At 57.8% G+C, this 26150-nt stretch overlaps 1 protein-coding gene across 1 annotated transcript; it reads left to right on the top strand.

The window, feature by feature from the left end:
- Positions 1–1789: 1789 nt before the first annotated feature.
- LEMD2 (LEM domain nuclear envelope protein 2) lies at positions 1790–20548 on the top strand. Its single transcript, XM_004717246.2, has 8 exons — positions 1790–2864; positions 6295–6370; positions 14204–14280; positions 15166–15245; positions 16626–16771; positions 17572–17673; positions 17761–17863; positions 19417–20548. Exons 1-8 carry the CDS (start codon positions 2634–2636, stop codon positions 19565–19567), a joined length of 966 nt encoding a protein of 321 aa, XP_004717303.2. The 5' UTR covers positions 1790–2633; the 3' UTR covers positions 19568–20548.
- The last annotated feature ends 5602 nt before the right edge of the window (positions 20549–26150 follow it).

Raw genomic sequence — 26150 nt, 5'->3', positions numbered from 1 at the left:
CGGCCGGCCGGCGCAAGGGGGGGCTCCTGGGGTCCAGCCTGTCCCCTGCCTCTGGCCCGCCTCCTCGCCTCCTGACCTTCGCTGCCCTTCCTCCAGCTGAGGCTCCTGCATCTGCAAGAACCTGCTTTCACTTCCTCTTGTTTCTGCTCTAACCCCCCTTCTAATCACCCTCCTTCCCGCCCCGCGCTGGGCGCATGCTGCATCCGTGGTCGCTTTTACGCGACCACTGGCTGTCCTTCCTGGAGGGAAAGCCACACCCCCTCTGCCAGACAGGCCCACCCCCACCCCTTTTTAGAGCGTCCTTGCCTTTTTGATCTCGCTGGAAGGCCCCCCCCCCAGATTTCACGCTCAAAGACAGAGCTGATGGGCGCCCAGCTTTGCAGCGCCAAAGAAGGCCGCCGCTCGCTGGACATCTCGCGGGGCACTGGGGGCCCGTTTGTCAAAGGAGATCCCTTCATAGGCGACGGGTATAGAATCCCCTTGAGAAGTTCGGTTGGATAGAAAGGGGTATTATATTATAAAGGGCTGCCGTTCAAACCCATCAGTTGCTTCCTGGGTGAAAGACAAGGCTGCTCCCTTAAAGATTTGCAGCCCTGGCCGTGAGTCAAAATCCACTCGTGAGCAGCGAGTTTGGGGTTGCCTGTAGCCTTCTTACAGCACGTGTCCAGAGGACTGAGATTCGAGGACATGCCCAGCCATGCCCCTACCCACAGTTAGTGATGGGATCAGACGTGCTCGTGAGAGGTCTGGGGGTACAGTGTGTCTGGATGAGGATTTGTAGATTTCCTTTCTTCCAAAGAAATCGGGCTCCCTTCAATCTGGCCTCTGGCAAAAATAGCATAGTGTCACCTCATAAATGTAAGGCTAAAGCCATACCATATCACCAAATTTTTAATAGTCCTTATCAAGCACGGTGATCAATCTTGACTGTTCCCAGGCTCGAGCCAAAATACAAGGGGAGACGCTAAATACTCTTTTAGCTGTTGTAAAACAGAAAGATGCTTGAGTGGATGAACCAGTCCCAGGGGACCAGGATCCCGGATGTGCCCAGACCCTCAAACAGGTCTCACCTGCAAGCAGGTGTCATCAGCAGTCCGGGTGAGGGACTAAGCAGAGGCTGGACTGTGACAGTACTGTGCTGTAACTGTAACCGCATTCAGGACAGCAAACTGCGTCGCGGTTATCCTTACTGCTGTGATACCGGAAGCCAGCGGCGCTCCGTTCGTGACTGGGGATCTCGGGGCTCTTTCCCCGCGGTGTGTGTAGCGATGAGTTTCTATAGTTTAAACACCGCCGTGGATCTTGCCCTGTTGGAGCCCAGCTCCTCAGATTAGGGAAGGCCTCCCTGGTCCCATTTTACAGATGCAGAAACGCAGGTTCAGAGTGGTTGAGTGAGTTGCCCAAGAGTCCACGACTCATAATGTTCAACTGAGATTCAAGGCCAAACCCACGGCCGTCAAGTTAACAATGACCCTATCTGGAGTTTGAGGTTGCCCACTGCTGCCCGCCTCCGCCATGTTGGTTATGACCCCACGTAGGGCCCACCGGCTGTCAGTCTTCATGGGAGCAGACGGCCATGGACTGGTGGGTGAGTTAGGACTGCCTCCGTTGCAGTAAGCAGCCGAACGCTACCCCGAAATTCTTCCACCAGAATTTCCTCTCACTGCCATCGCGCCAGCCTGCTCACTCCTGGCCACCCCTGCGGGTTTCCAAGACTGACTGTTGACAAGAGTAGAAAGCCCAGTCTTTCTCCCGCGGAGCTGCGGGTGGTTTAAAACTGCCCACCATGCGGGATCACAGCCTGACGTGTAACCACGACACCAGCAGGCCTCCTAATCCAGAATGAGGAAACCCTGGTAGTTTGCTGCCTCCCGTCTTCTTAAAAAAATTTTTTTGGGGCTTGAGAACCACATAGCAAAACAGATCAGTTTGACTGTGTACATTTTCCCACTTGTTCAACCATTTCCACCTCCCTTTTCTGCATCGTTGCTTCCTTGTTAACAAGACTTGCCTCCCTCTAAGGTTCCTGCTTCCCAGTGGCTGGCGTCCATTTGATCTCGTATAGATAGGTCCTTTCTAGAAGCATGATGCTCAAGGCACACCCTTTTTAACTCCAAACCCAGACACTGATCGCACTGCCACCAAATCGAAGCAGACTCATAGCAACCCTATAGGGACCCTAGTTAAGCTAATTCAGCTATTGCTCAGTTTACCATGGCTTCAAGGGTCATTGGGGATTAAAGTTTCAAGATCATCTCTGGGCCATTGTTTCTGGGCTTTGATCCAGCCTCTATGGCTCTAGAGAGCCTGGTCCATGAGAATTTGAAATTCTGCTCCTCACTGGCCCCCTATGGATCAGGGTTCTTATGTTCTTCCATCAAAGTGCTCAGTCGTGGTAGCCGGCGCCGTCCAGTTCTGGTCTCCTGCCCAAGGAGGCCCTTAGCCACACAGTCCACATCCTCCTCCTGTTCCTGCATCCCTTCCCCTGAGAGGAGCCCTGGTGGTGGAGTGGTTATGCCTTGGACTGGACGGAGACCACCAGCCACCATACAGGAAAAAGACCGGCGTCTGGGAAACTCACAGGCGTGGTTCCACCCTGCTCTGTGCGGTCACTGGGAGCCCGCGACCACTCGATGGCAGTGAGCTTGTTTGGGTGTCTGTGCCCCGGCGCCTGCAAGGTGAAAGCGCTCGCTTCCATGGCGTCTTTACGATGGGCCAGTCAGGTTTGGCTTCCCCGGGTCTTGAGCAGGATCCCCATTTTTGTCTTCCTTTTCCTCAACCCCCATTTTAATTTCCTTTGTGTTTCTCTCTTGGCCTCAGTGAAATTACTGCCGGTGGACTGTGAGAGGGAGACAACGGGTGAGGTGAGTCCGGCTTCCTCCAGCCTTTCTCCCCCCTCCCACACGTGCGGGACCACGCCAGGACAAAGGGGGAGCGCAGTAGGATCATTTTCAGGGAGAGCGGCCCAGATGCGCCAGGATTGCCCGTGTTCTACAGTGCTTATGCTGGGCTCCATTGAGCCGGTAAAGGAGTCCTTGAAACGGAGAGTGAGGCACCCAAGATCCAACCCTGAGCTTATTAGGGAAGTACCCCCCCTCCCCCATCACTCGTAGCATCGGGGACTTTGATCTTCCACCTGAGTCGATGTAGGGGGGTGCATGCGGGAGGTCCCTGCTAAGAGACCGCTCAGATGTCTTGGATTGAAGAGGAAGGGCTGGCCGTTCTTAAGCATCTCTGCCAGGTTTTCAACTCCACAGCCTCCTCTCCAGAGCCTGGCAGTACATCTTTGGCTCTGCGAACACTGTACTGATTTGAAGCATCGTGGGGAGGGGAGGGCACACGCCGACAAGAGGGTTGTAAAACACATCTTACGTGGAATTAGCCCGCCTCGCCTATGCTTTGGTTTGTTTTATGAAGTGCTAATGTGCCCTACAAATAATATTTTGGGAAGGCGAGCAGCCCCAGCCATTTGAGAGTCATGAAAGCAGCATTCGCAGGGAGATGGGATGCTGGGTACCCGGCGATCATCTGGGCAAGATACGAGGCAGTAAACTTCAGGTCATAAATCCTGCCAGGAGGAGATGGTGCTGCCAGGGGCCATGACTTAGTCGTCTCATTAAGTACACCGTGCCAGCACCACCCCGTCGTCCCCCAAGCCCGGAGCTCACGTGGCTGGCTACCTGGAAAGAAAGGTCATGTGGTTGTGGGGCCCCTGGGGGGTCTGAGACACCCCCCCCCCCCAAGTTAATGCAGGGGCTTTTCTGTGCTGCCGACAGCTTTTTATCTGATGTGCAGATTCAGGGGGTGTTGTATCTCGCTCCCTTACTGCACTCACCCTCCAGATAGCTTTGCTTGCCCATTGTTTTGTAGAAACAGATTCATACTGAATTTAATCTGCCCTTCATCAGAGGGGGAATAAATCTGAAAACCCAGTTGATGATTAGACCAAGCGGCCCAGAAACACCGGCAGCCAGAGAAGCAACTGGAATTTTGACAGCTGGAAGCAGAAACGATGCGAAGAGAATGGTTTTTTTCTTTCTGCAAGACGTCTGCGGCGCTGTTACTACCGCTCGGCTTTTCATGGCAAAGGGGCCCCTGGTTCTGTTCTGTTCTTCTGGTCCCTCGTGTCTCAATCCGTCACCCCCACAGGGTGATAGATCTTCTCCCGGCCCTCCTCTGAGCTGCTCTCCCACAGGCAGGAAGCCAGGCAGGCAGGTGCTCCCTGGGGCTGCGCTCTGGGGCCCAGGTTTAACAGAGGCTCCACCTGGGGCATCTTGGTCTCTGGGCCCAGTGACTGCAGGCAGCCTTGGAGCTCTGAGTCCGCGGGAGCCCCCAGCGTTCGTGTGCAGGTCTGGAAGTGTTTCTGAGGGCCGTGCTGAACAACCCTCTCATTCCCTCTGTGGCTGCCCCAGCAGGCAGAGGGTTTCCCGATGTGAGTCCCCCATGGCTGTGGCACTTGCTGTATGTGCTCTGCCATGGTGCCCCCAGAGGAGGCTGTGCTGGCTGGCCCCACCGGGCCGGCTCACTGGGGGGGACCTGCCTGCACCCGGCTGCCTCAGTGTCCGTATGTTGGCAGCAGTGTTAGCTGTTATGGCTCCCCCACCCCCGGTTGTGACAGTAACAGGTGTGTACTGTAAACAATTCGAAAACTCTGGCAAAGGAAAGAAAAGGCATCCCTGACTACCACGTCTAGGTAATCACCATTAACCTCGGGGACCTTTCCCTGCCAGCCTGTCTTCTGCATTACGGATGTCTCTAAAATTGAGATCTATTTTAGGTTCTGCTACACTTAGCATTTACTAGCAGCATTTCCCGTGTCATTGAGGCATCGCTAACAGACGGTTTGCGTCTCTTGCCTCCACTGTGAGGCCTGTTCCCGGAGGTCTGTTGTAGAGTGGTGTCTAGAAGCAGTGTACCGGGTCAAGGGCCTCGGGTCTCATGGCAACAGGTGAGGACACATCTTGGCCATCAAGAGGCCATTAGAAGCCAAGGCCCTCCCTTTACAGGTGAGAGTGGCAAGTGAGACCCAGGAGGAAAGGGACTTTGCTACCAGCCCGTCAGCAGAGCTGGTCCGGCGCCCAGGCCCCCTCCGGCATGTGTGGGATGGGCTTGCAGTCAGACTGGTGAATCTGGCCTAACCAGAGCCCCTCAGCCTTGCGTGCTCCTCTGAGACACAGAGTTGCCACGGGACTGTGGTGAGGATTCCACGCCCAGTAGCATCTGAACATCATCCGCTCCAGGACCAACAGCCCTCCTGTGTGCAGTATGTCCTCCGCCCAGCAGCACACACCGATTCCGTGGCTCCCCTACCTACCGCTGAGCCACACTGGTGACAGTCCTGGACTTGTGTGGCCATCCTCACCCTCGGCTCCTCCCCGTGAGCGTGAACTATGGTCCCTCAGGTTCCCTCCAGTCTTTCCATTGGTCCCGTATAGATGCTTCTTAAAAAAGCACTTGCTCAAGACAGCCGATTTTCACGAGTGAAGGTGAAATGTTCAGGTTTTAAAAGTCTCCAAGGGATACTATTGGCGCAAGGTTAAACAGACTAACTGGAGGCAATAGTTCCAGGGATTCAGGGCCACCTCCCCGACTCCAGAAAGTCTAGAGTCCAGGGGAATTTGAAATTCTGGTCTGCATTTCCCCCGTTTGAGCAGGAGCAGGATTCTTCTGTGGAATCTGATCAAACCATTCATTCATTGACGGTAGCTGGTCCCATGGCAGAGTAGGCAGTGAGCCACACTTCGCACACCCCCTTCCTGCCCTTGACTCCCGACCTCTGAGAGCAACGCTCTCGTGGTGTTCTACAACGGGGGAACTGATAGCAATTCTGCTACAGGTGCTGGGGGCGTAGGTCTGCATAGATGCATCCCCCCCACACAGTTTCCGGTTTCTAGGAATGTCCTATCTCTGTGGAGGTTAGTCTGAGGTTAAACAGTCGGCCCCCTCTCCCCCAGTGGACAGAGAGGGCCGTCCTGGCCGCTCCCAGCTCCCAGCTCCAACAGCACACACTCTCCCTCCCAGGAAGTTGGGCTCCCGCACCACCCCACGGCCCCCCTTTTATCAAGGGGGGCAGACCAGGGAAGCTGCGGGCGGCTACTCCTTGTTTCATTGTGCACGCTCAGCTCTGCCTCCATGGTTACAAGGTGCCCTTTCAGTCCGTTCACCCTCGGCCCAGCACTTGGTTGAATGGATTTCGGTTTCTTTTCCGAGAATGAGATGTTCTTTGTGTCCTCATCCTGGGGAGGCAGACCCTGCCGCCCGCGCCCTTCTGACCTCTTGTCCCGTGCCTTTCAGTTCTGCCAGGCCCAGCAGAAGGCGGCCTTGCTGGAGCAGCTGCATGAGCTGTACAACTTCCTGGCCATCCAAGCCGGTGAGTAGCTCGGCCGGTGCCCCGGGGGGCTGAGGGTTGCGGCCCCGCCGGCCAGGCTGGGAGGCTTCTGTGGCCCTCTCCCCAAAGACAAGCCCAGAAACTGGCCCTCGCCTTCCCTGCTTTTTCTGCCCAGATACCTCCGTGTTTCTCCAAGCTCAGCCTCACTGAGCCCCGGGGCTGCTGTGTGCACACCAAGCTGCAGCGAGGGGCTCCCCGTGCGGGCATTGGAAGGGGCTACACCTTCTCAGACTCTGTGTCCTTAGACCAGGTGCCTGCTTGGGTCAGTCGGCCCAAGCAGGTAAAGAGACCCGGGCAGGTAGCAGGCAGCCTGCATGGTGTCTAGCCTGCCAGGGCCCTGGTGCCACTAGGGGCAGGGTTCTTTGCCTGAGCGCTGCCCTGGCCAGTGTCCACCCAACAGGCCACACTGCCCTGGTCTTCCCTGGCTGCTGATCCTGATGGCCCCCCTCTGGCCATGGCCCCTCAGACGAGTCCCTGTTCCTCTCGGGGCCCCGTGCTCCCCAGCGGACAAGTGGAGCCAGTGAGCTTGGGCCCGTTTGTCTGTAAAGCCACGGCAGACGCTGTGCCCCAGGAGAGGGTGTTCTCAAGCCCCTTCCATCAGGGACACCCCGGAAACAGATGGCCACTGCCTGATTTGGTCTCCCCGACACCTGCGTCAAGGCAGCTACTCGAGAGCCCAGGGCTCAAGCCTCATTGGAGTTGGATTTGATTGGCACGTGAGCCAGCCAGCGGCTCAGGACTGACTGACGGGTGTTTCCGGTGGGCGACAGCTCAGGCAGGGCTGGTTTAAGGCGGTTGCCGGGAAGACAGGGTCGGGCGGCTCCTCGGTCTTTGGTTAGTTTCTGGGGCACCATCTGTGTGCCTCCCGCTCCTGACTTTCGGGAGACTAATAGACGGGGCGCCTCCATGGAGGGCCGGGGGGAGAGGTAGAAGGCCACGCTGCTGCTCAAGGCAACACGGTGGTCCTCGCGGGGGTTCCTCTCACTGCGTAAATTCTTGCCTGAAAGGGTGACCCTCACCTTTGCTGCTCGGAGGAGCGTAGCCCAAGGCCCAGCAGTGTCGGCCCCACCCGGGAGGGTATAGGACATTCGGAATCTGGGGCCTCCCCCCCAGCCTGTTAGACGCTACATTTTCACAAGAACCCCAGGGGATTCCTAAAGTTTGCAAAGCGTCCCAGTAGACATTTCTCCTCCCTCTCCGTATGTGCGCCTGGCTTGTGCCATCTAACGGCCTGGCAAGGGGAGCCCTGTGGCAGTGGACTTCACAGAAATAGGCCCACGGGGTGGGAGCCCCCACTCTTCCCCATGTCAGAGGCCAGCTGTGGGCAGGGCACTGTGCTGGCCCCCAGGGGACAGGAGGTAGCCCACTCAGAGGGCCTTGCCACAGACTGCTGTGTCTCTAGCAGAAGACTCTGGGCAGATGCAATGGCATAAGAATGGAGGCCAGACACATCGCGCGCCATCAGAATGCGCCACTAGTCTCTGTCCCTCCCACTTCTCTTCCCCTGTGAGCAGCACGGAAAGCTAGCCCTGTCGGATCCACTCGGACTCCCAGCAGCCCCGGGTTGCAATTGAACCGTAACGTATGCACGTAGTGATACATGTGAACCATACAAGAGTTCCGTGGAAAGCCAGCCGCCACTGCAGCTCAGAGCCTCGTCCCTGTTCCCAAAGGAAACCGTGTATGTCGTCTCAGAAACACTTATTAGAGCACTGCAGACGGTGCTCAGGACATAGAGCCATTTTATCTTAACCAGATACTCAAGTTTACACGGAACCGTAAGAAAGATGGCCTGTGTCTAAGTGCAGGGCTTGCAGTAGGAGAAGAGTGGCCATCACAGATACCCAAGTAGAAGGGCCTCCCTGCCGTGCACAGCGCCACCCTCAGACCATGGCAACAGTCACTCTCCCAGAAGATGCATTTATTCAGTTTTGGAACGTAGGTTAGATAGCTAAGAAGGCTCACCGACTCATGTCTTTAGCACTTGCAGTGTCTTAAGTATATGACTGCAAATAAAGTTCCAAAACCATGATGCATGCTGCAAACATGAATCAGTTCTGATTACTAGCTTGTCATTATCTAGCCTCGTATGTCTGATTAGAATTGTGGGAAACTGAGGCGCAGAGAGAGTGAGGAACTGCACAAAGTGGCACAGCCCGGAAGTTTGCATTTGGGGGATGAACTCAAGTCTGCCGACTCCCAAGTCTGTCATTACTGCCAATTCTTTTACTGCTTCCAGTAGGCACCGAGCGTGAGCCCGGTGGCAGAGTGGCCGACGAGTTGGGCTGCTGACCACAAGGTCAGATGTTCAAAACCAGCAGCCGCTCCTCAGGAGGAAGATGCGGCCAGCTGTTCCTGTAAAGATGCAAGGCCTCAGAAGCCCCAGGGGGCCAGTTCCACCCTGTCCTGTAGGGTCACTCCTTAGAGAATCGTGATGGCAGTGGGGGCGCGTGCACTGAAGGCAGGAGTCATAGCTACAGAAGGTTCAAAGCATGCTCACGATTCAGAGTTGTTTCAACAACGGGTCATCTACGAAGGAGAAGTTCGCTTAGGGACTGTCTGAGTTATCTGGTGCTCTTACTGAGCCCCACACTCCGGGACGTGAACAAACTGAAGCGTGTTTTCTCGTTTGGAGGCAGCCCCCACTCAGCGACCCTGTGGGTTTCTGAGACCAGCTTCGACTCTTGACAGGAGTGGAAAGCCGCATCTTTCTCCACTGGTGGTTTGGAACCGCTGACCTTGTGGTTAGTGGTCCCACCCGTAGCCCACTACACCACCAGGGCTCAGTCAGGAGCTAGAGGTGCGAGCTCAGGGGAAGGCTTTCTTTCCATCGGCCCCTTGACTCTGGGCTACTCCTGGATAGACCTCCCTCTCCCCCATCTCTGCTTTCTAAAGAGATCAACTCATGACACACCCTCCCCCAATCCTGCCTTAATCACAGCCCATTCCTGCAGGCACAGGAGCTAGGATTTACAGCCCATCTGTGGGCGGAATACAAACTCAAACTCTAACATTCCATTCTTTGGTCCGGAAAACCCCATGCCCTTGTCACCTGTAAAACACACTCACCCCAGCACATCCTCCTCAAAGTCTTCAATCTCGCCCAAGTTCAGAGTCTTATCTTCTCGGTCATGTGAGTCGATCGTGGGTGAGACTTTAAGGATGGCAACTGCTCTCTCCACTGTGGGTGACTCCTGAGCTGTGCCCTACCTCTCAAGCCCAGCAGACCCCATCCTTCTTACCCCTGGGCATGGCACCGGCCCCTGGCACTCTCCAACTGCAGTTGGTGAAGATCCATCTTTCTTTGCAAACTAAGAGGCTGTGACCCAGCCCCTTATGACCCAGCATCCCGGTTCCACCCTTTGAAATCCAGAAAGCCCGTCCAGCAGTGCTGCGGGTCTCCACACGGTTTCCAGGACGGAGGTTTTCTCCTCCTCGTGGAGGAACAAGGACCGCAGTCCCTTGGTCTGGTTTCCACCTGTAGAATTTCCAGAGACCGGCGGTGGTGTTTCCGCTCGCTCCTTCTCCGCTGGTGGTGTTTCCTCTCGCTCTTTCTCCACCCAACCCTCTCCGTCCGAGCTGTTGGGTTTTCTGCTGTGGTAGCTGGTCAGATCCGGCAGTCATGGGCTTAACGGTGAGCCCTGGCCTTGAGCATTCTAGGACACATGTCCTCAGTGTGTACAACAGACACGCCCAGCGCTTGAGTTCTGTTTTTATTCTGTGTGGTTTGTTTTAAAACTCTTTCCTCTTATGTTTCCCTCTTAGTGACAAGGAGAAACCACACAGCCCTTTTAAGACCTTGTTTAGAAATCTTATCAGCTAGGTAGCTATGTCCATCATTTGCAAAGTTCTGCCTTCCACAAAGCACTTGACCTTGCTTCTGACAAGCCCTTTGCCCCGGCATTGAAGCACCGTCACCCTTCCTCCAGTGCCCAATCACCAGAAGCTCCTTTCACGCCCCCACTGCTGTGGACATTGTGCTGCCGGCCCCCTGGGCATTGTCCACGATGACCGAGACCTTCCCACTAGCTCTCCTCTCCTCTTCCTGACCCCTCCCCAGAAGTGCCTTAGTCGCCCATCACTCGACCGACAAACAAGTCTGCTGGGAGAGTTCCGGGCGTTCACTCTCAGGCACCTTAAGGCTCTGCTAGCCCAGTCCCCAATCCACCCACATTCTAGGGATCTGTTAGAGATCTCCCCATTCTCACGGGACCAGAGTCTGCCTCACACATCCGGTGCTGCTAGAACAGAAATCCCACAAACGGATGGCTTCGATAAAAAATGTGTTTTCCCCACACAAAAAAAGTATTTTCTCACAGACGAGGCCAGAAGTTTGAATTCAGAGCACCAGTTCCAGGGGAAGGCTTTCTGTCTCGGGGCCTGTGGAGGGCGGTCCTTGTCTCATCAGCTTCTTTCCTGGTCCCTTGGAGATCCCCACGTGCCTTGGCATCTATTGCACCCATCTCTGCATCTCCCCATCGCTTGCTTAATCTCGTTTATGTCTGAAAAAACACTGACTCAAGACACCCTACACTACTCCTGCCCCGTTTACATAACAACGATAGCCCATTCTCAAATGGGATTATAACCACAGGCATAGATGTTTGAACTTATAACACATATTTTGGGAAGACACAGTTTATTCCAGAAGAGCTAACCCCAGCGTGCTGGGCACCCCATTCTGCTGCCAGCTGACTGTCTCTGCTTCTGACCCTCTCTGGCACTGTAGCTTACTTGGTACTCCCCACCCCGCTTCTGTCTCTTGAGTCTAGGAGGTTCCCAGTGCAGAAACCCCGGATCTGAAGGGTGTGCGTCACCCTGACCCCTCGTGGCAATATCGACGTCCTCTCTCCACATTTGGGATGGCTCGTTTCAAACGACTGGGAGGGCAGAACGGCCACTCCCTCATCAGGGTTCCATCCACCTGTGTGCAGTCTCCAGCTGGCCTAGCCCCTTGGCGAGCTGCAGACACCTCGTTTGCATCTCCTAGCTGAGCAGTCGATGGGAGCTATACCACCATGGGAGAGAAGGCCGTTACAGCCGCCCACACACTGCCACGGCCCCTTCCCCATGGGTCACACCCACGGGCATCGGGGAGCACCTTCCAGTCCCTAACAGGGACAAACTGGAAGTCTCACATGAGGCTCCTCCAAACGAAATGTTCCCCAGATTGGTTTCCTCATGGATTGACTTCTATGGGATTAAAGAGTCCTAATCCGAGCATGACAGCATTTCCTGCCGTTCCCAGTCTTCCTCACCTGGGGCCAGGGTATGAACCTGTGTGAATGAGGTTAAACAAGAAACACAACTCCCTGCCATCGAGTCACTGCAGGCTGGTGGCAACCCCATAGAGCACAGTAGAACTGCCCCTGTGGGTTTCTGAGACTAACTGCTTACGGAAGTAAAGTCTCATTTCTTATCCCTCAGAGGGCCTGGTGGTTTTGAACTGCTGACCTTTCAAGGAGCTCAATGCATCACCCACCACACAACTGCTGCTGCCACTGAGAGGGTCAGTGCGTAACGGTCGCAGACTCGGGCTGACCGATGCAGAGCCCTGGTGGTGGTGTGATCACAAGCGGGCTGCGACGGAAGCCACAGCGGCTCCTCCGGAGAAAGACTGGGCTTTCCGGCCCCGTGGAAACCAGAGGGGCTTCGATGGCAGTGAGTGATGCTTCCCAGGGATGTGTGTGGCACCAACAGAACCAGCGTGAGGATGGCACGGGACCTGGTGGTTCCTTCTGCTGCCCGCTGGTCACTGTGAGTTGGAACGGACCCTACCAGGTTTACCCAGCGACGGCTGCGTGTGGTCAGGGAGAGGAAATAGACCTTGTTACGTGCGCGCTCCGTGCAGTTGCGCTGTTCACAGCCAGCAGCACCACCCCAAACGTTTCCTCTGCCTCGAGCAAAAAGTCTGTCTGTATCCATTAAGCAATCTCTCCTGCCCCTCCCTCTCCTCCTTCACCCGCTCCCCAGGGATTACAGCCTGGGGACCTGATGGAGCCGTGCTGTTCTGTGCCTCTTTTCATTCAGCATAGTGGCTCTGCCCGTCGAAGCAAGTACCAGACCTCCTGTCTCCTTATGGTTGAGTCACGTTCCGTTGCGCGCGCGCGCACACACACACACACACACACAGCTTATCTGTTCATCTGCTGGTGGACATAAGTGCTTCCAGGCCTCAGCTATTGTGAACGGTGCTGCCAGGAACATTGGTATGCAGCCTTCTTTGCCAGAGTGGGCACTACTTCCCCTGGGGGTGCTGGAATAATCCAGGGGGGAGGGCGCCAAAGCCGGTGCCCATGCTTTATCTTGGATTATGGGCTGTCGGACAAAACGGGTTGATGGCCAGGGAGGACGCCATCGTGGTTTTCCTGAGAAGAGGGCGTTAAGCCGAATCGGTGTGGGAACCCGTGCTACAAGAGCATTCTGGTTCCATCCGGCCCTCCGGTCCTCAGAGCCCACAGACAGGCGGGAAAGCGCCAGGTTGTGTGGTGTGGTGATTCCGCAGTGAACCTCCGAGGGATGCCCTGTTTTCTTACATTCCCTCCAGCTCGGGAGGAGGGCTCCCATCCCGCCACCTCCTCGCCAACACTTGGCAGTGCCCATTTTGCTTTGTGTTTTCATAACCACCACCTAGTGGGTGCGAGGTGACTGCAGTCAGGAAAGGTCATGGGCCAGTGGCCTCTGATAACAGCCCTGATGACCAGAGAGCTTCTGTCTTGTGTGTGAGGAGCCCAGTGGAGGGATTGGGTCAGGCTTGGGAAGACAGAACGGTCAGTTGGGGACGGTTGGTTGGATGCCCCCATGGGCCGGGGCTGCTTCTGCAGGTAGTGATGGCCAGGGAGCTCGGGTGGGGACGTGGCATGCTGAGAGCTGTGTGGCAGGACAGTGGATGTGGCAAAGCAGCCGGACTGGCATGGGGGTCATCTAAGTAGAGCGATTTCAACGGAAGGGGCAGGGGGTGGGAGACTTGTCTGGGTGGGATGGGCAGTGTGGGGTCGGCTTGACGAGGATAAGGAACTCCAATTGGGTCTTGGGGACCCAGCAGGGCCAGGCCAACTTTGAAGGCGAAGGATTTGAGCATGAGAATTGGGGGATTCTGGTCATCAGCTACTTCCCACCCGACACACACACACACAGACCTCCCAGACTGCACAAGGCAAGGCCGCTCAATTGTGCCGCCCGTCTGGCTGTCCCCGGGGACACTCGGCACACGGCCAAGCCGAGAGCTGAAGCCAGCCACTGAGTCTGGGGCAGTCGGGACCAAGAAGAGGTCCCAGGGGCTGGGTGGCCCATAGGCTACACCCAAAAGACCTGGGCCAGGACAAGGGGGAGGCTCCCAGACACAGACGCCCCCCTTCCTTCCTTCATGGGGGCCACAATAGACATCCTCCCTGGGACCCCCAAAACAATGGACCTGCGTTCCAGGTCACCTGCCTCTGTCAGGAGTCCCCCTCCCCCGCGCGGCGCCCACAGCCCCTGCCTTCTTCCTCCCCGGCTCTGTTTATAGTGTCATTCCCGTACCTTCCCAGGCGGGCTGTCTGACCCTTTTAGGACTCAATTGCAAACAGACCTTGATATTGGGCAGCCTTTTAGTCGTTTAATGCAAATAGTCGCATGGCTTTGCAGGTCAGGTTTTAATGATCTGGAATCGATCCAAGCTAAGTGGTGTTTGATTTTGCCGCAGAGTGGAGAGGGCCCCCGAAGCCGGGGCGCTGCCGGCCACGGCTCCTTATTCGAGCTGAGGTTTGCTGCCCGTTCTCGGCCATTCCAGAGTGAAATGCCCTCTCTCCGCGTCTCTGTGTGCGTGTGCCCTAGGTAACTTCGAGTGTGGGAACCCCGAGAAGCTGAAGAGCAAGTGCATCCCTGTGTCCGAGGCGCAGGAGCACGTCCAGGTGAGCAGCTGCGGGCGGACCACGCCCACGCCCGGGACTTCCTGTGTGCTTTCCCTTCCTTTACCTGCCGCTTCCGTCACGCTTGCTTCTGGGCTTTGCTTTTGTTTGCTGTATAACCTAGTGGAGTGGTCAGTTACCTAAAGTTAAGGCGGGAGGGGGGGAAGGCGGAGTGGGGGGGCTGTACCGGGAGTGGGCTCCATCAGGGACTTGCTTTTGTGCTGCTCCCGGGCCCCATTCCCCTCCCTTCTTGCAGCTCTGAGAACAGACTCTTGGCCTGGCCGCCCTCCTGCCCTCACGATTACCGGGACCCCTGCTCCCCAGTCTTTCTGATTGGGGGGGGGGCGGTTAGAATTAAAGAAGGGAACAGAGGGCGGGGCTGGTTAATCATTCATGTCATAGATCGCGACCCCTCGGGGGTTGAACGACCCTTTCACAGGGGTCGCTCGATTTATAACAGTAGCAAAATTATCGTTATGAAGTAGCAACAAAAATGTTACGATGCACTGTATGAAAGGGCCGAGGTCAGGAAAGTTGGGAACCGCTGGGCTAGATGAAGAACTGGGGGCCCAGAGGGGGGGTGCTGCCCAGAGCACCCCGCCGGTCCCGGGGGAGCTCCATCTGCAGCCAGGCTCCCAGCCCCTGTCCAGTGCTGTTGGTCATTTTGTCCTCCAGCACATGGTCTTCTCAGCCACCGCCCCTGCCCTGCGCTGCGTCTGTCCGTGTGAGCTTCTTCACCCCCTCCCGCGTCCTGGGCTCTCCTCAGCTGCCTCCCCCTGCCAGCTTGGGGTGCATTTAGAGGCAGGAGGCTCTGGGCCTGTACAGGGCACCCAGGAGAAGCCTCCTTTCTCCAGCACCCACACACAGCTAACCTCGCCCTCCCCCCAGAATGTGACCGGCAGCTCCCGAGCCAAGTTCGAAGCGGCGCTGGCCTGGATCCTGAGCAGTAATAAGGATGTGGGCATCTGGTGAGTGCAGGCAGGCATCGTGTGAAGGGCGGGGTAGCAGTGGGCACCGGTGGACCACCCCTCCTTGACTGTCAGCTGCCGTCCTCTGGGCTCCATCCCAGGGGCCTCAGGTCCAGCCCGGGTCACCACGGTGGGCTGTGGGGAGGAGCAGATTCAAGCTGGGACACACAGCCAGGTGCTTGGACGTCCTCCACAGGCACCTGAGCCCTGTCTCAGCCGCTCAGCATACCCTGCCCTCAGGGCTCGGCTCATTTGTGGAGAAAGTGATTCTGTGTGTTGTTTTTGCTCAATGTGAAAATTACTCACAGAAATACCAGGTTTCATACCAACCAAGCAGTTCTGCCTCATTTTCTGTCACTGCCAACCAGTTCAATGAGATCTTGGGCCTTCACAGCCCCCCCGCACCTCCCCCACCTCCCAGCCCAACTTGTCAGCCCATCAGAGGGCCGGAGCTCTCCTCCTGGGAATGGAGCCGTCTCAGCCCCTTCCCAGGGCTCTCTGTGCGTCAGGATCCCTGCCCAGGTGCCAGCCACTGATATTAAAACACTCAGGTTTTGTTCTCTTCCCACTAATCCACCCAAATTAGCAATTCCACCAGCAGCGCGCCCAGCGGAGCCCCTCGGGCCACTCCACCGACAGCTGGATCACTGGACACACCGCACCATCCAGGTCCAGCGGCTTGTAAAAGGGCAGGAGTCTGCTGTGCGTGGCTGGGCGATGGCCCTGTGCTAGAACAGCCGGGGGAGGCCTGTGCCTCTGTATTAATGGAGCCACTAGAGTAAATGCCCTGGTGGGGGCTGAGCCCAGCCTGAGAGACCCGTTTTAAAGTGGGCCGGGAAGAAATAGGGACAGCCTTTGGAGGGGGGGGTCACCTGGTGCGCCTGTTCACGTCCTCATGGCCCCTGATGGGGGCTGGCCAGGGAGACTCTGGCAGCTTCCATCCCCACCGGCTGGCGGAGGGCCCGCTCTGCACTTACGCACCCGTGTGCCTCCCGTCACGGAGGAAACGCACAGCCTCCCAGTGCTGCCTCGTCCGCCCTAGCCCAGCCCTCACCGAGCCAGAGACTCAGTAAACACTTCCATTTCTCTGTGCTGGGAGGTGGGAATCCAATTTACAGTTTAATCTTCTGCACGCTGAGAGGGGCCGTCAAAGAGCTGACAGAGGGGGACGTTACTTTAGCGGTAGGGGTTCAAGCCTGCTGCCGTCTTTGAGGCTTTATTCTTTCTAAGTAGCCAGTGTTGGAAATTTCTGGAAAGGGGGCATGGAGCTGCCGAGCTATGTTGTCAGCACCCAGAGGCCCTGAAGCACCTCCTTCGGCACTGCCTGCTGAGAGTGAGCCATCTGCTTGCAGCCAGTTAGCGCCCGTGTCCCTGTCTCAGGTTGAAAGGGGACGACCCCTCGGAGCTGGTGACCACCCTGGACAAGGTGGTGTGCCTGGAGTCCACCCGCCCTCGCATGGGTGTCGGCTGCCGCCTGAGCCGTGCCCTGCTCACCGCAGTCACCCACGTGCTGATCTTCTTCTGGGGTAAGTGCGCAGCCTGCCCCAACACACACCCACGCACATACCACCTGCCACCCCCACCCCAGAGCCACGCTCAGGCCTGAGTGCTGAGCCAGAGACAGCTAGTCCCGGAGTCATGTCTGCCTGGTGACCCGAGGTCTAATAAGGCAGAGGACCTCTGCCCTGGGCCGTCCTTCCCTTGGGCAGTTGGAGGCCGACCTGGACGGAAAACTAGAAAATGTCCCTGGGTCAGGCAGGGCTGGGTGGGTGTTGCCTCTGCCAGGGCTCCGTGGGGGGTTGGCCTCACCTTACTCCATGGGCTGCAGGCCTGGGATCAAAGCAGGAAGGAAGCCCGAGTGCTGGGTGGCTGAGGAGGAGAGCCAGGCCTTGCCGCCTCCCCGCCACCCCCCCAACCCACATTGAATGTAGCCTTTGAGCAGAGGTCCCAGGGGACCTATGATGGTGAGAGGCCAAGTCACAGCAATGGCCAGCTCTCTAGTGATGGTGGGTGTTCCAAGTCACAGGTCACCTCGCCGGGGACCACAGTGATGGTCTATGGCAGCAGCTACAGATACAAAGGGCCTGGCACGTACATGCTCGCACACAAGGTGGGAGTGAGAACCCCAAATGTGATTGCTTAATAGTGCATCCTCACAGTGCACGCCTGCAGGCTGCCCACCTCACTGAATGCAGGCTCTGAATGCAGCTGGGGACAGACCGGCCACAACCTCCCTCATAGAGACTCACCTTCAGCAGAGGCCCCTGGGCATCTGAGTGACCAAGGGAGAGGTGGCACACTAATGGTGTCCTGTGTTCCCACTCAGGTTTGGCTTTCTTGTGGGGACTCCTCATCCTCCTGAAATACCGGTGGCGGAAGTTGGAAGAGGAGGAGCAGGCCATGTATGAGATGGTGAAGAAGATTATCGGTGCGTGACACCCCCACCCCCCGGGTGAAAGGCCCGCACGGATGCCTGCCCACAAGTCCCTGCCTCAGCAGTGTCCTCCCCCTGCAGATGTGGTCCAGGACCATTACGTGGACTGGGAGCAGGACATGGAGCGCTACCCGTATGTGGGCATCCTGCACGTGCGCGACACGCTGATCCCCCCGCAGAGCCGGTGAGTCCACCTGCCTTCACTGAGGCTGCAGGGAGTGGGGCCCGGGGGCTCTGGACGCTGCTGAGCTCCAAGGAGTCCCTGCCCCTTGGGTGCTGTGTGACCACGCCTAACTCGCTCGGCCTCTCTGGGCCTCATCCATAAAGCCCAGAGTCGTGAAGAGAAGTGGCTATTCTTCCACCTGCTCATTCACTTGCTCAGCAAGCGTGTCTGTAAGACGTGCTGTGTGCCAGGCCCCAGACTGGGCCCTGGGGAAGAGGAGAGAGGAAAACTCCCTGCCCTGTCTTGAGGGAGAGACAGATGACATAACAGTCAGTAGTGACCGGTCCTGAGGGAAGGCGGTGGGGGGACAGGGAGCCCCGGGGGGTGGCTCCGGTCAGTGCCTGGCACTTGAGTAGCCGTGACTGTTTGGACATAAATGATCTCTGACACATACTCTCACTCACATCAGGTGGCAGAGGACGGTGCCCTTGTTCACGGCCCAGTCACCCGCACCCCTCCCACCTGGGCACAGCAATGGCAGGGGCACCCTGGGCTGCCCCATGCTGCTCCTGAGGGAGGGGCAGGGGTCTTGCACACTTCCCATCCTGGGAAGCCCCCTTGTTGTTTCTGGCTCTCTACTTCTTGATTCATCTCCCAAGCCACCCAGCCCAGCCTCGCCCAGCTCTCGGCACTTGGGGACGCATTAGCTAGCTCGCGGCCCTGCGTGGGAACCTGGGCTGCTATCTGAGGGCTGTTTGGAGGAGATGGAGAGAGATTGCAAGAGCTTGTTTCCTGTGAAAAGCAGGGAGCTGATTAGAACAGCTGGCTCCTGGAGGCTTGTTCATTACCTGTTAATGGGCAGCTCTGGAAGGAGGGGCCGGCTCAGACCCGCCTGCCTGCAGCGCAGTGGGCATCCTTGTCCCTCAGTCGGCCCTCAGTGAGGGTGTGGCCTTGGCAAAAAGTGGGGGCTGGCTGTTCACCAGGCTGTAGGGTCGGGTGGTGACAGGCCTCAGGCCAGGAGGGAGAAAAGCCCCCCTTGACTTAGCTGTTGGACTCCCCTGCCCCCGCCTATCCAAGCTTCCCCCCACCCTGGGGCCATGCAAGGCTGAGAAAAGGCTGGGGTGCACAGGCAACAAAATGACCCCCCTAGAGTCCCTGCAGCAACCCCGTCTCCTCGGCAAGGCCTGTCCTGCTGCTCTGCTTCTGCAGAGGGGCTCCTGCAGCCTGGCCTCCACAGTCGGGGTGAGCACTCTACAGCCGTGGTCACGCTTTAATGAGCCCGCATGGGGCATCAAAACGCAGCCAGCTCCTGGTGAGGGCAGCTGCATCACAGGTGCCTTCCAGAGCCGCCCCGCCCAGCAGGCCCTCACGTGGCAAGCTGCAGGCACCTCCTTCTGCTCCTTTAATTGAACGCTCTGGAAGCCAGAGCTGCGGCACCCTTTCTTCCCCGCCCAAGTGCCTCCGCGTCTCCCCTGGATCAAGCCTGCGCAGGCGCTTGTACTACGAAGGGCTGGGTCCACGGCCCCTGGCCTCTGCGGTGCAGGGCAGGCGCTGTGAGCCGCCTCTCCTTGCAGGCGGCGCCTGAAGCGGGTCTGGGACCGAGCCGTGGAGTTCCTGGCCTCCAACGAGTCCCGCATCCAGACAGAGTCGCACCGCGTGGCCGGAGAGGACATGCTGGTGTGGAGATGGACTAAGCCCTCGTCCTTCTCGGACTCGGAGCGATAAACGCGGGGAGGGGCCTGTTCCCAGCCCGCCCGTCCCCCCGGACAGCCCACTCCAGGGGCGAGAGGGCCACCAGCCCAACCGGTGCTGAATTCACACTTGCCTTGACTTCATCCCCTCCGACTCCGACCCCCAGGGTCTCCCTGGAGGATGGGCGCTTCCTGCAAGGTCGGAGCTGAGCGGAGGCGGTGCCGGCAGGAAGGGGGAGGGCCTGTGGGTCCCCCGCCAGCTGGCCCAGGGCTGGGGCCGTAACACCGGAGCAAGTGTGGCCGTCCGCGGGCAGTGGGGCGGGCCAAGGACGGGCAGCAGGGTGGGGCGGAGCTGGGTATCTGTGCCTTCATAGGGGTTACTGGGAGCTTTAGGGTGAGGGGAGGAAGCCGGTCTTCTGGCTGGGTGGGGCCTCTTTTGTCCGAAGGACGGGACGGGATGCTAGGAACTAGAAACGGAGCGGAGAACTGCCTGCAAAGAGCCTGGCGGGCAGGGTCCTCCGGTCAGGTGGGTGAACCCGGGCGGAAGCGGGGGTGGGGTCGGGGCCTGGGAGCCCAGCGGAGGGTCGGGGCTGCCCGCAGCCTCCCAGCGAGGCCCTACATGGTGCTTCTCACCAACGCCACCGCCGGACCTGTGCGTGCTGGCCTTGCACACCGTCGGGAATGCCTTTGACGGCGGCCACAGCACCCCCCCTCCCTGCGCCGCGCTGAGGCGGGGTCGTGGTGCGGGCTCCGCCGCTCCCGCAGAGGCGGGCGTCTGCCTCCAGACGATGTGGCCACCCCTCTCCCGTCTGAGTGTTTCTTTGGTTTCCTGAATAAAGCGCCCGTCTCGGCCATTGTAGCAATGCAATACTCTGTCACTTCCTCTGATGTCTGGGATCCGCAGGGCTGGACTCTGAGCGCCGGCCGGCCAGCAGGCCGCCCGCAGCCAAGAGCTCTTCTCACCAACAGTACGGGCGTGGAAAGCCACTGATGAATAAACTATTTATTAAAAGTCCATGTGTCTCTTGTCTCCTTTTGCTCCAGAGCAGTGTTTAAGAAATGGCCTTGGGAGGAGGGTAGGTAGCTCCAGGGACTGGGTGGCCCTTCTTACAGCGCGCGGTCATTGCCGGTGGGTGGCGTGGATAGAAGCTCTGGCCGTTTATGCCGCCTGGTGAGAGCTCGAAATCTCCTGGGGCTCGGCCCTGGGAGGGGGCACAGTGGGCCCCGGGCGCGGGTGCATTGACTGGGAAGGGGGGTGTTGCAGCCATCTTGTCCCATCAGAGCCCCACCCACGGGAGGGAAAGAAGCCTAACCACCATGCCCCCTCCCCATGTATCCTGCAGACCCCCAGCTCTGCCGCTACTGAGAGGCCAGTGGCCAAGGTGTGTCAGGATTCCCGAGAACTGCAGGCATGTGAAATTGGCACCCAGCTCAGGCAGATGCCCAGTCTCGGTTTGTGACCCATGCACATGGGCCCCAACTGTGCGCGCTGACGCACCAAACTCAGCGGGTAAACGGACCAACAAAAAGCACCCAGAGAAGAATGAGGCCGGCCCTCCTTGTCTAGGACGCAGCGAGGGCCCCTCCCTCGCCCAGAAGGGAGCTCAGACAGGCCTGTGCGTCTGCAGCCCTGTTTGGAAAGCAGACGCAGATCAAAATACCAGGAACGCGCCAACAAAGGCCCCGCCGCCTGCTCCCCTTCCGGTGCGCCGAGACCAGGCTCAGCCTCCGCTGCGGACCTTAGCTTTGAAGGGCCCTGTCTAAGCAGCTTTTAGCTCACCAGGGAAATGGTGTGTTTGCGCGGGTGGGAGGGAGCCTGCCCGGGGATGGGGTCTGAGAGCATATTTTGGATGGACGCTATGGTTGGGGTGTTTCAGCTGCTCGCCCCAAATCCCTTTCATCTGCTCCCCAGTGCGGCAGACCTGCCTCTCCTTGGTGACAAACAGCCTCCCGGACCTCGGTGGGCACCCATAAAGCAGCACTGGTGTCGAGGGAAGGAGAGGTTGGACCTCACCAATCTCAGACATGTACATCCAGCCAAGGCCTCCAGGCTACCTTCTGAGTTTCTGTGGGGGTGCGGTGGGGGGGGAGGTAAACACGGCTATTTGTCACTGACTTATCATAAGAAATGCAGTAGCAGCTGCTCCCCCTTAATTAATACACCATTGACTTTGAGCCTCGGAAAAATTAAAAATAAGTTGTTGTTTTTAAATCCCTTCATTGCAGCAGGTGTGTGGACTCAAATCCATTATCCTGTCGGCCTCCCCCGAAGGGGGAAATAAGTTAACCCAAAAGCTAGCTCCTCTGGACAGCTGTTACAGAGACCCAAAGGAGGGCCCCTCCGCTGGGCCAGAGAGAAGAGAGGTGGGAGGGAACTAGGGAGGGGCAACAGGACCCCAGGGGCCCATGGCATCACCTGACATGCACCTGTGGGCAGCATGCACTCCTGGGGGGCATGGAGTGACGTGGAGGTTGGGAGCCCAGCGCCCTCGGGGCTGGCTCTGCCCTGTATGGGCTGAGGACCGCGGGCAAGTCACTGTCTCTGGTGCAGGAGAGCGATTAGGAAAGAAGTCGGCAGCCAACAAGCGATGCAGTTTGACGCAGTTTGACACGCTGCACTCCCCCCGGTGCTACAGCCACCTCGCCACAGCCTCCTGAAGTAGATGCAGCTGTGACTCCCTTCCTAGAAGGGAGGAAACCAAGGCACGGGCGGCCAGGTGGTGGGGCTGGGGTTTGAATCCAGACAGCCTGGCCTGGAGCCCAAGTTCTTACCCCTTGACTTTTTCAAAGAAAGGCAGAGGGAGGCCAAGGCTGTCTCCCGTTCCGGGCGCTGCACGTTGCCAGGACAGAAGCAAAGAGCTGCACGAGGCTTTGGGGAGGCTCGCTGTGCTTGGCACCCCATCCCGGGAGTTCTTGGGCTCCAGCCCCCTCCACTCTCCCATAGCTCCCTCCTTACTGCCCTCACCCACCCAAGGTCTCTGAGCCATTGCACTTGCTGACCCAGCTGCCCACGCCTCACCTCCCTGGATCTCCACCAGGCTCATTCCCTTGCCTTCTTCCGGTCCGATCCGTCATCGCCACCCACTGGAGGAATACAGACTTTCTCCCACGGTCTTGCGATTCCGACAAAGTGACCGGGTTGCTGCTGCTGTGAGGTGGCATCCAGTGCATTCGACCCAAGCGCGCCTGTGTGCGACCGGAAGGCACCACTGCCCAGCCCTGCGCCACCCTCGCCATGCTCAGGCGTGAGCCCCTGCTGCAACCCTGTGTCGGCGCATCTCCTGGGGGGACTTCGACTTTCCACGGCCCCTCCCTGCCAAGCTTGATGACCTCTGCGGGGGGCTGGCCAATAACGTGTGCAAAGGGCTTGAGGCAAAGCCTCGCCAGCTTTGCTTCTGAGGAGCATTCTGGCTGGACTTCTTCCAGGACACAGTTGTCTGTCCTTTGGGCAGTCCCTGGTGCTTTGCAGTCTTGGCCAACACCGTCATTCAGATGCATGGATTCTTCTTTGCCTGAGCCAATGTCCAACGTTCACAGGTATATGGGGCAACCGAAACTACCCTGGCTCGGGTCAGGTGCCCCCTAGTCCTCAAAGGCACACCCTTGTTCTTTAAAGAGGACACACACCCCCACCCCCACCCCACCCACCCCCATCAGGCAGACCTGTCCAGGACAATTTGTTGTGTGACATCTTGCTACTTCCGGGAGCACTGGCTCTGGCTCCAAGTGAGAAGACATCATCACCCTTGACCCCATTTATCTCGATGTCACATTGGTCCAGCTGTGACGAGGTTGGTCTTCTGCACATGGAGTGCCATCCAGCCTGCAGACCGCAATCCTTCACCTTCATCCGCAAACGCTTCAAGGGCTCCTCACTTTCAGCAAGCAGCTGGGTGGGCGGGGCTGTGCAAATGACGTGCGTGTGGCCCATCAAAGGGAGTGAACATCTTGCTCATCATGCAAATGAGGGGCATGGAACCCCTATGGGAGTGGTACCATGCAAATCAGGTGCATGGAACTTGGAAAAAGGGGACTGATGAGTTTTGCCAACCTGCTAGACTTAAAGGAGAACCCATCCCAGAGCAAAGGAAAGGCTTCACTACTACCAAGAAAGAGCCAGGAGGGGAGCAGATCATTTGAACTTGGGGTCCCTGCCCTGAGAACCACCTAGACCCAGGAGGCAGAGAGGGAGCTGGAATACCAGCGATGGCAAGAAGTGGCAATCGGCCCAGCAGCGCCCAGTGGGAGCAGCGGCGGCGGCAGGAGATGGGGTGGCAGGCTTCCCAGCCCCCAGGGAGAGAGAGCTAAGCACCTCAGTCAGGAGGCTTGCCGGCCCCACTGCAGGAGCCAGGCTTACTGACCCACAGAGCAAGAAAACTGGGGGCCAAGGTTTACTGGAGGAGTGGGTGCCACTGGGCACTTACCAGTGGAGCTTAAGAGCTTTTAAAACACTTGTCTGACCAAGACAGGGGTAGGACCAGCCCAAGGGACTGAGGTGCCAAAACAGACCTTCCTGCAGGCAGGGCCAAGAAGCTGTGCTTACCAAAGAACTGGATCCAGAGTCACTCCTGACCCTGAGCCGCATGTAACCCTTCCCTTCCCTAGGAGACCCCATACTTACAATAACTGTTACCTGTGAGGTCCACGGGGCCAAGGAATGATCAAATCCAGGCAGCCCAGCCTTGTGTGTCAAGACACTTGACCTCGCTGAGCCGTCTCACTGCCGCCACTGCCCCGGTCAGCTCTATGTGGCTGTAACCCCGCTCTGCTATCTGGCTGTCCCCCGGCACTTAACCCAGCGCTCTGCACATTGCGTGCGGGTGCTCCAGGGAAGGCCCGTGAGTGGACGGATGGAAATGCCCCACGGATGGAAATGCCCAGAAGGAGGGGAGCCCAGCGTTGGAATCACTAAGGACAGAACACTTCCAGAACCTCCTTTCCAGCCTTGATTTTGTTTGGTCAGCATCTCTTTCTGTCCCCCCACCCTTTTTCATTTGAACGCCTTGAGGCACAGCACCCACTCCCTGGTCATAGCCCCAAGGCTCCTACCCCCCACCCACGGGTCAGCAGCAGCCACACTGCGACCAGCCTGGGCTGTGTGAGGTGGCAGGGCTCTCCCAAAGGAGAGAACAGGGTGCCGGCATTCCTGGGCAGGAGCTGATGTGTTTGCAGGATTTCCCCGGCTTTATTCCCTAACTGATCACAGAGGAATCTGGAAAGCGGGTGTTCCACGGTAGGAAAGCCTCCACTTTGGCCAGTTAGAGATCAAGTCCAAGCGCATTATCCTGCTTTAAGTATCGTTCCCACGGACTCTCCCCTAACAGCTGTGCTGCCTTAAAGTGAGCACATGGTGATGTGGTCTCCCTACAGAAGCAGCCATCTTCTCTTTCCACCTTGTCACCCCGCCCCTCTCACACCTTCCCCCAGATGCAGGTATTAGGGTTCCTCACCTGTGAGCTCAGGGGCCTTCCTGTAGATTCCACCCACCCTGTGACATATGTAACTAGTGCATGTGCATGTCTCGTGGCTACCTATAAATAGCCCAAAGGCTCTCTTCTCCCATCTCTATGTGGACCACCAAGAGGGGCTGAGGTGAGCGTGCTACCATGAAATGTGTCTGACTCCCTTATTACACTCTCCTATCGTTCCTATCCTCTAAGCCTTTACTGTAATCTTTATATATTGTACCCGTACAATTGCGCCTAGTGACCCTTCGGCTGTTAGAGGCTGGCTTCCTCTGACACCAGACAAGCCTGGCATTTGTGTGGGACCCTGGTCAGAGAGACCCTCTGCCCTCAGTGACCCACCTATAATTTCTCACCAACGCTACTGAGCAAGAGCCAGTTACCCTAATTGCTCAAGAACTGCACCCGTTCTTCAGGGGCCAGTTCATTGTTGCGGTCCCCGCCAGGCCATTGGAAGTGACCGTCTCCACACCGCAGTGGCATGAGGAGGCAGCCCAGGAAAGGGGTGCCCGCCAAGGACGTAGGCCAAGGAAGTGGCTGGGCTGCCGGGCCAGCAGGGGCCAGAGAACATCCAGAGCTGGGTCCGGGCGTAGAAGAGGTACGGCAAGCACTGAGGAGAAGGAATGGGAGAGGAGGCATTGCTGGTGATTACAGACCAATTTCTAAGCGGCTTCTGTTTAGTAAGGAGACAGGGGAAAGTACAGTAATTTTCTTCAATGAAAACAGGCAACAGAATTCCCTTCGCCTCGTTCTCCTTGCAATTAAACCCTTCTCTGCGAATGAAATGATTTGGTTTTCATGGGAACTAATTTAAGCACGCTGGCAGGACCGGTGAACTTTCTGATTGCAAATACAGCATGCTCAAAGCAGGAGAGGAAGGCACCCTGCCACTCGGTCTTGGTGGCCCTGTGACGGAGCCAGGGCCTGCGGTGGGGGAGTCCAGAGGCACCCTGGCCCAGAAGGTCAGCTCTGGCCTGGCCTCGGTGCCTCTCTCTGTGTGGATGGCTCTCTTCCCCTCTCAGCCTCCCTCTCCTCATCCCAAGACTAGATCTGGGCTGGGGGCCTTAGGGGCCGCTAGCACAGTCAGTGGTGGGGATGGGCCCAAGAGATGGGGTCCGCTTCCTCCTCCAGGAATCTGGAAAAGACATCTTG

This window comes from Echinops telfairi, unplaced genomic scaffold, assembly GCF_000313985.2.
Source record: "Echinops telfairi isolate 266 unplaced genomic scaffold, ASM31398v2 ScPeMD7_655;HRSCAF=1070, whole genome shotgun sequence".
Classification (NCBI taxonomy): Eukaryota; Metazoa; Chordata; class Mammalia; order Afrosoricida; family Tenrecidae; genus Echinops; species Echinops telfairi.
Note: the sequence above shows the minus strand (reverse complement) of the source record. Positions and strands in the feature narration are given on the sequence as shown.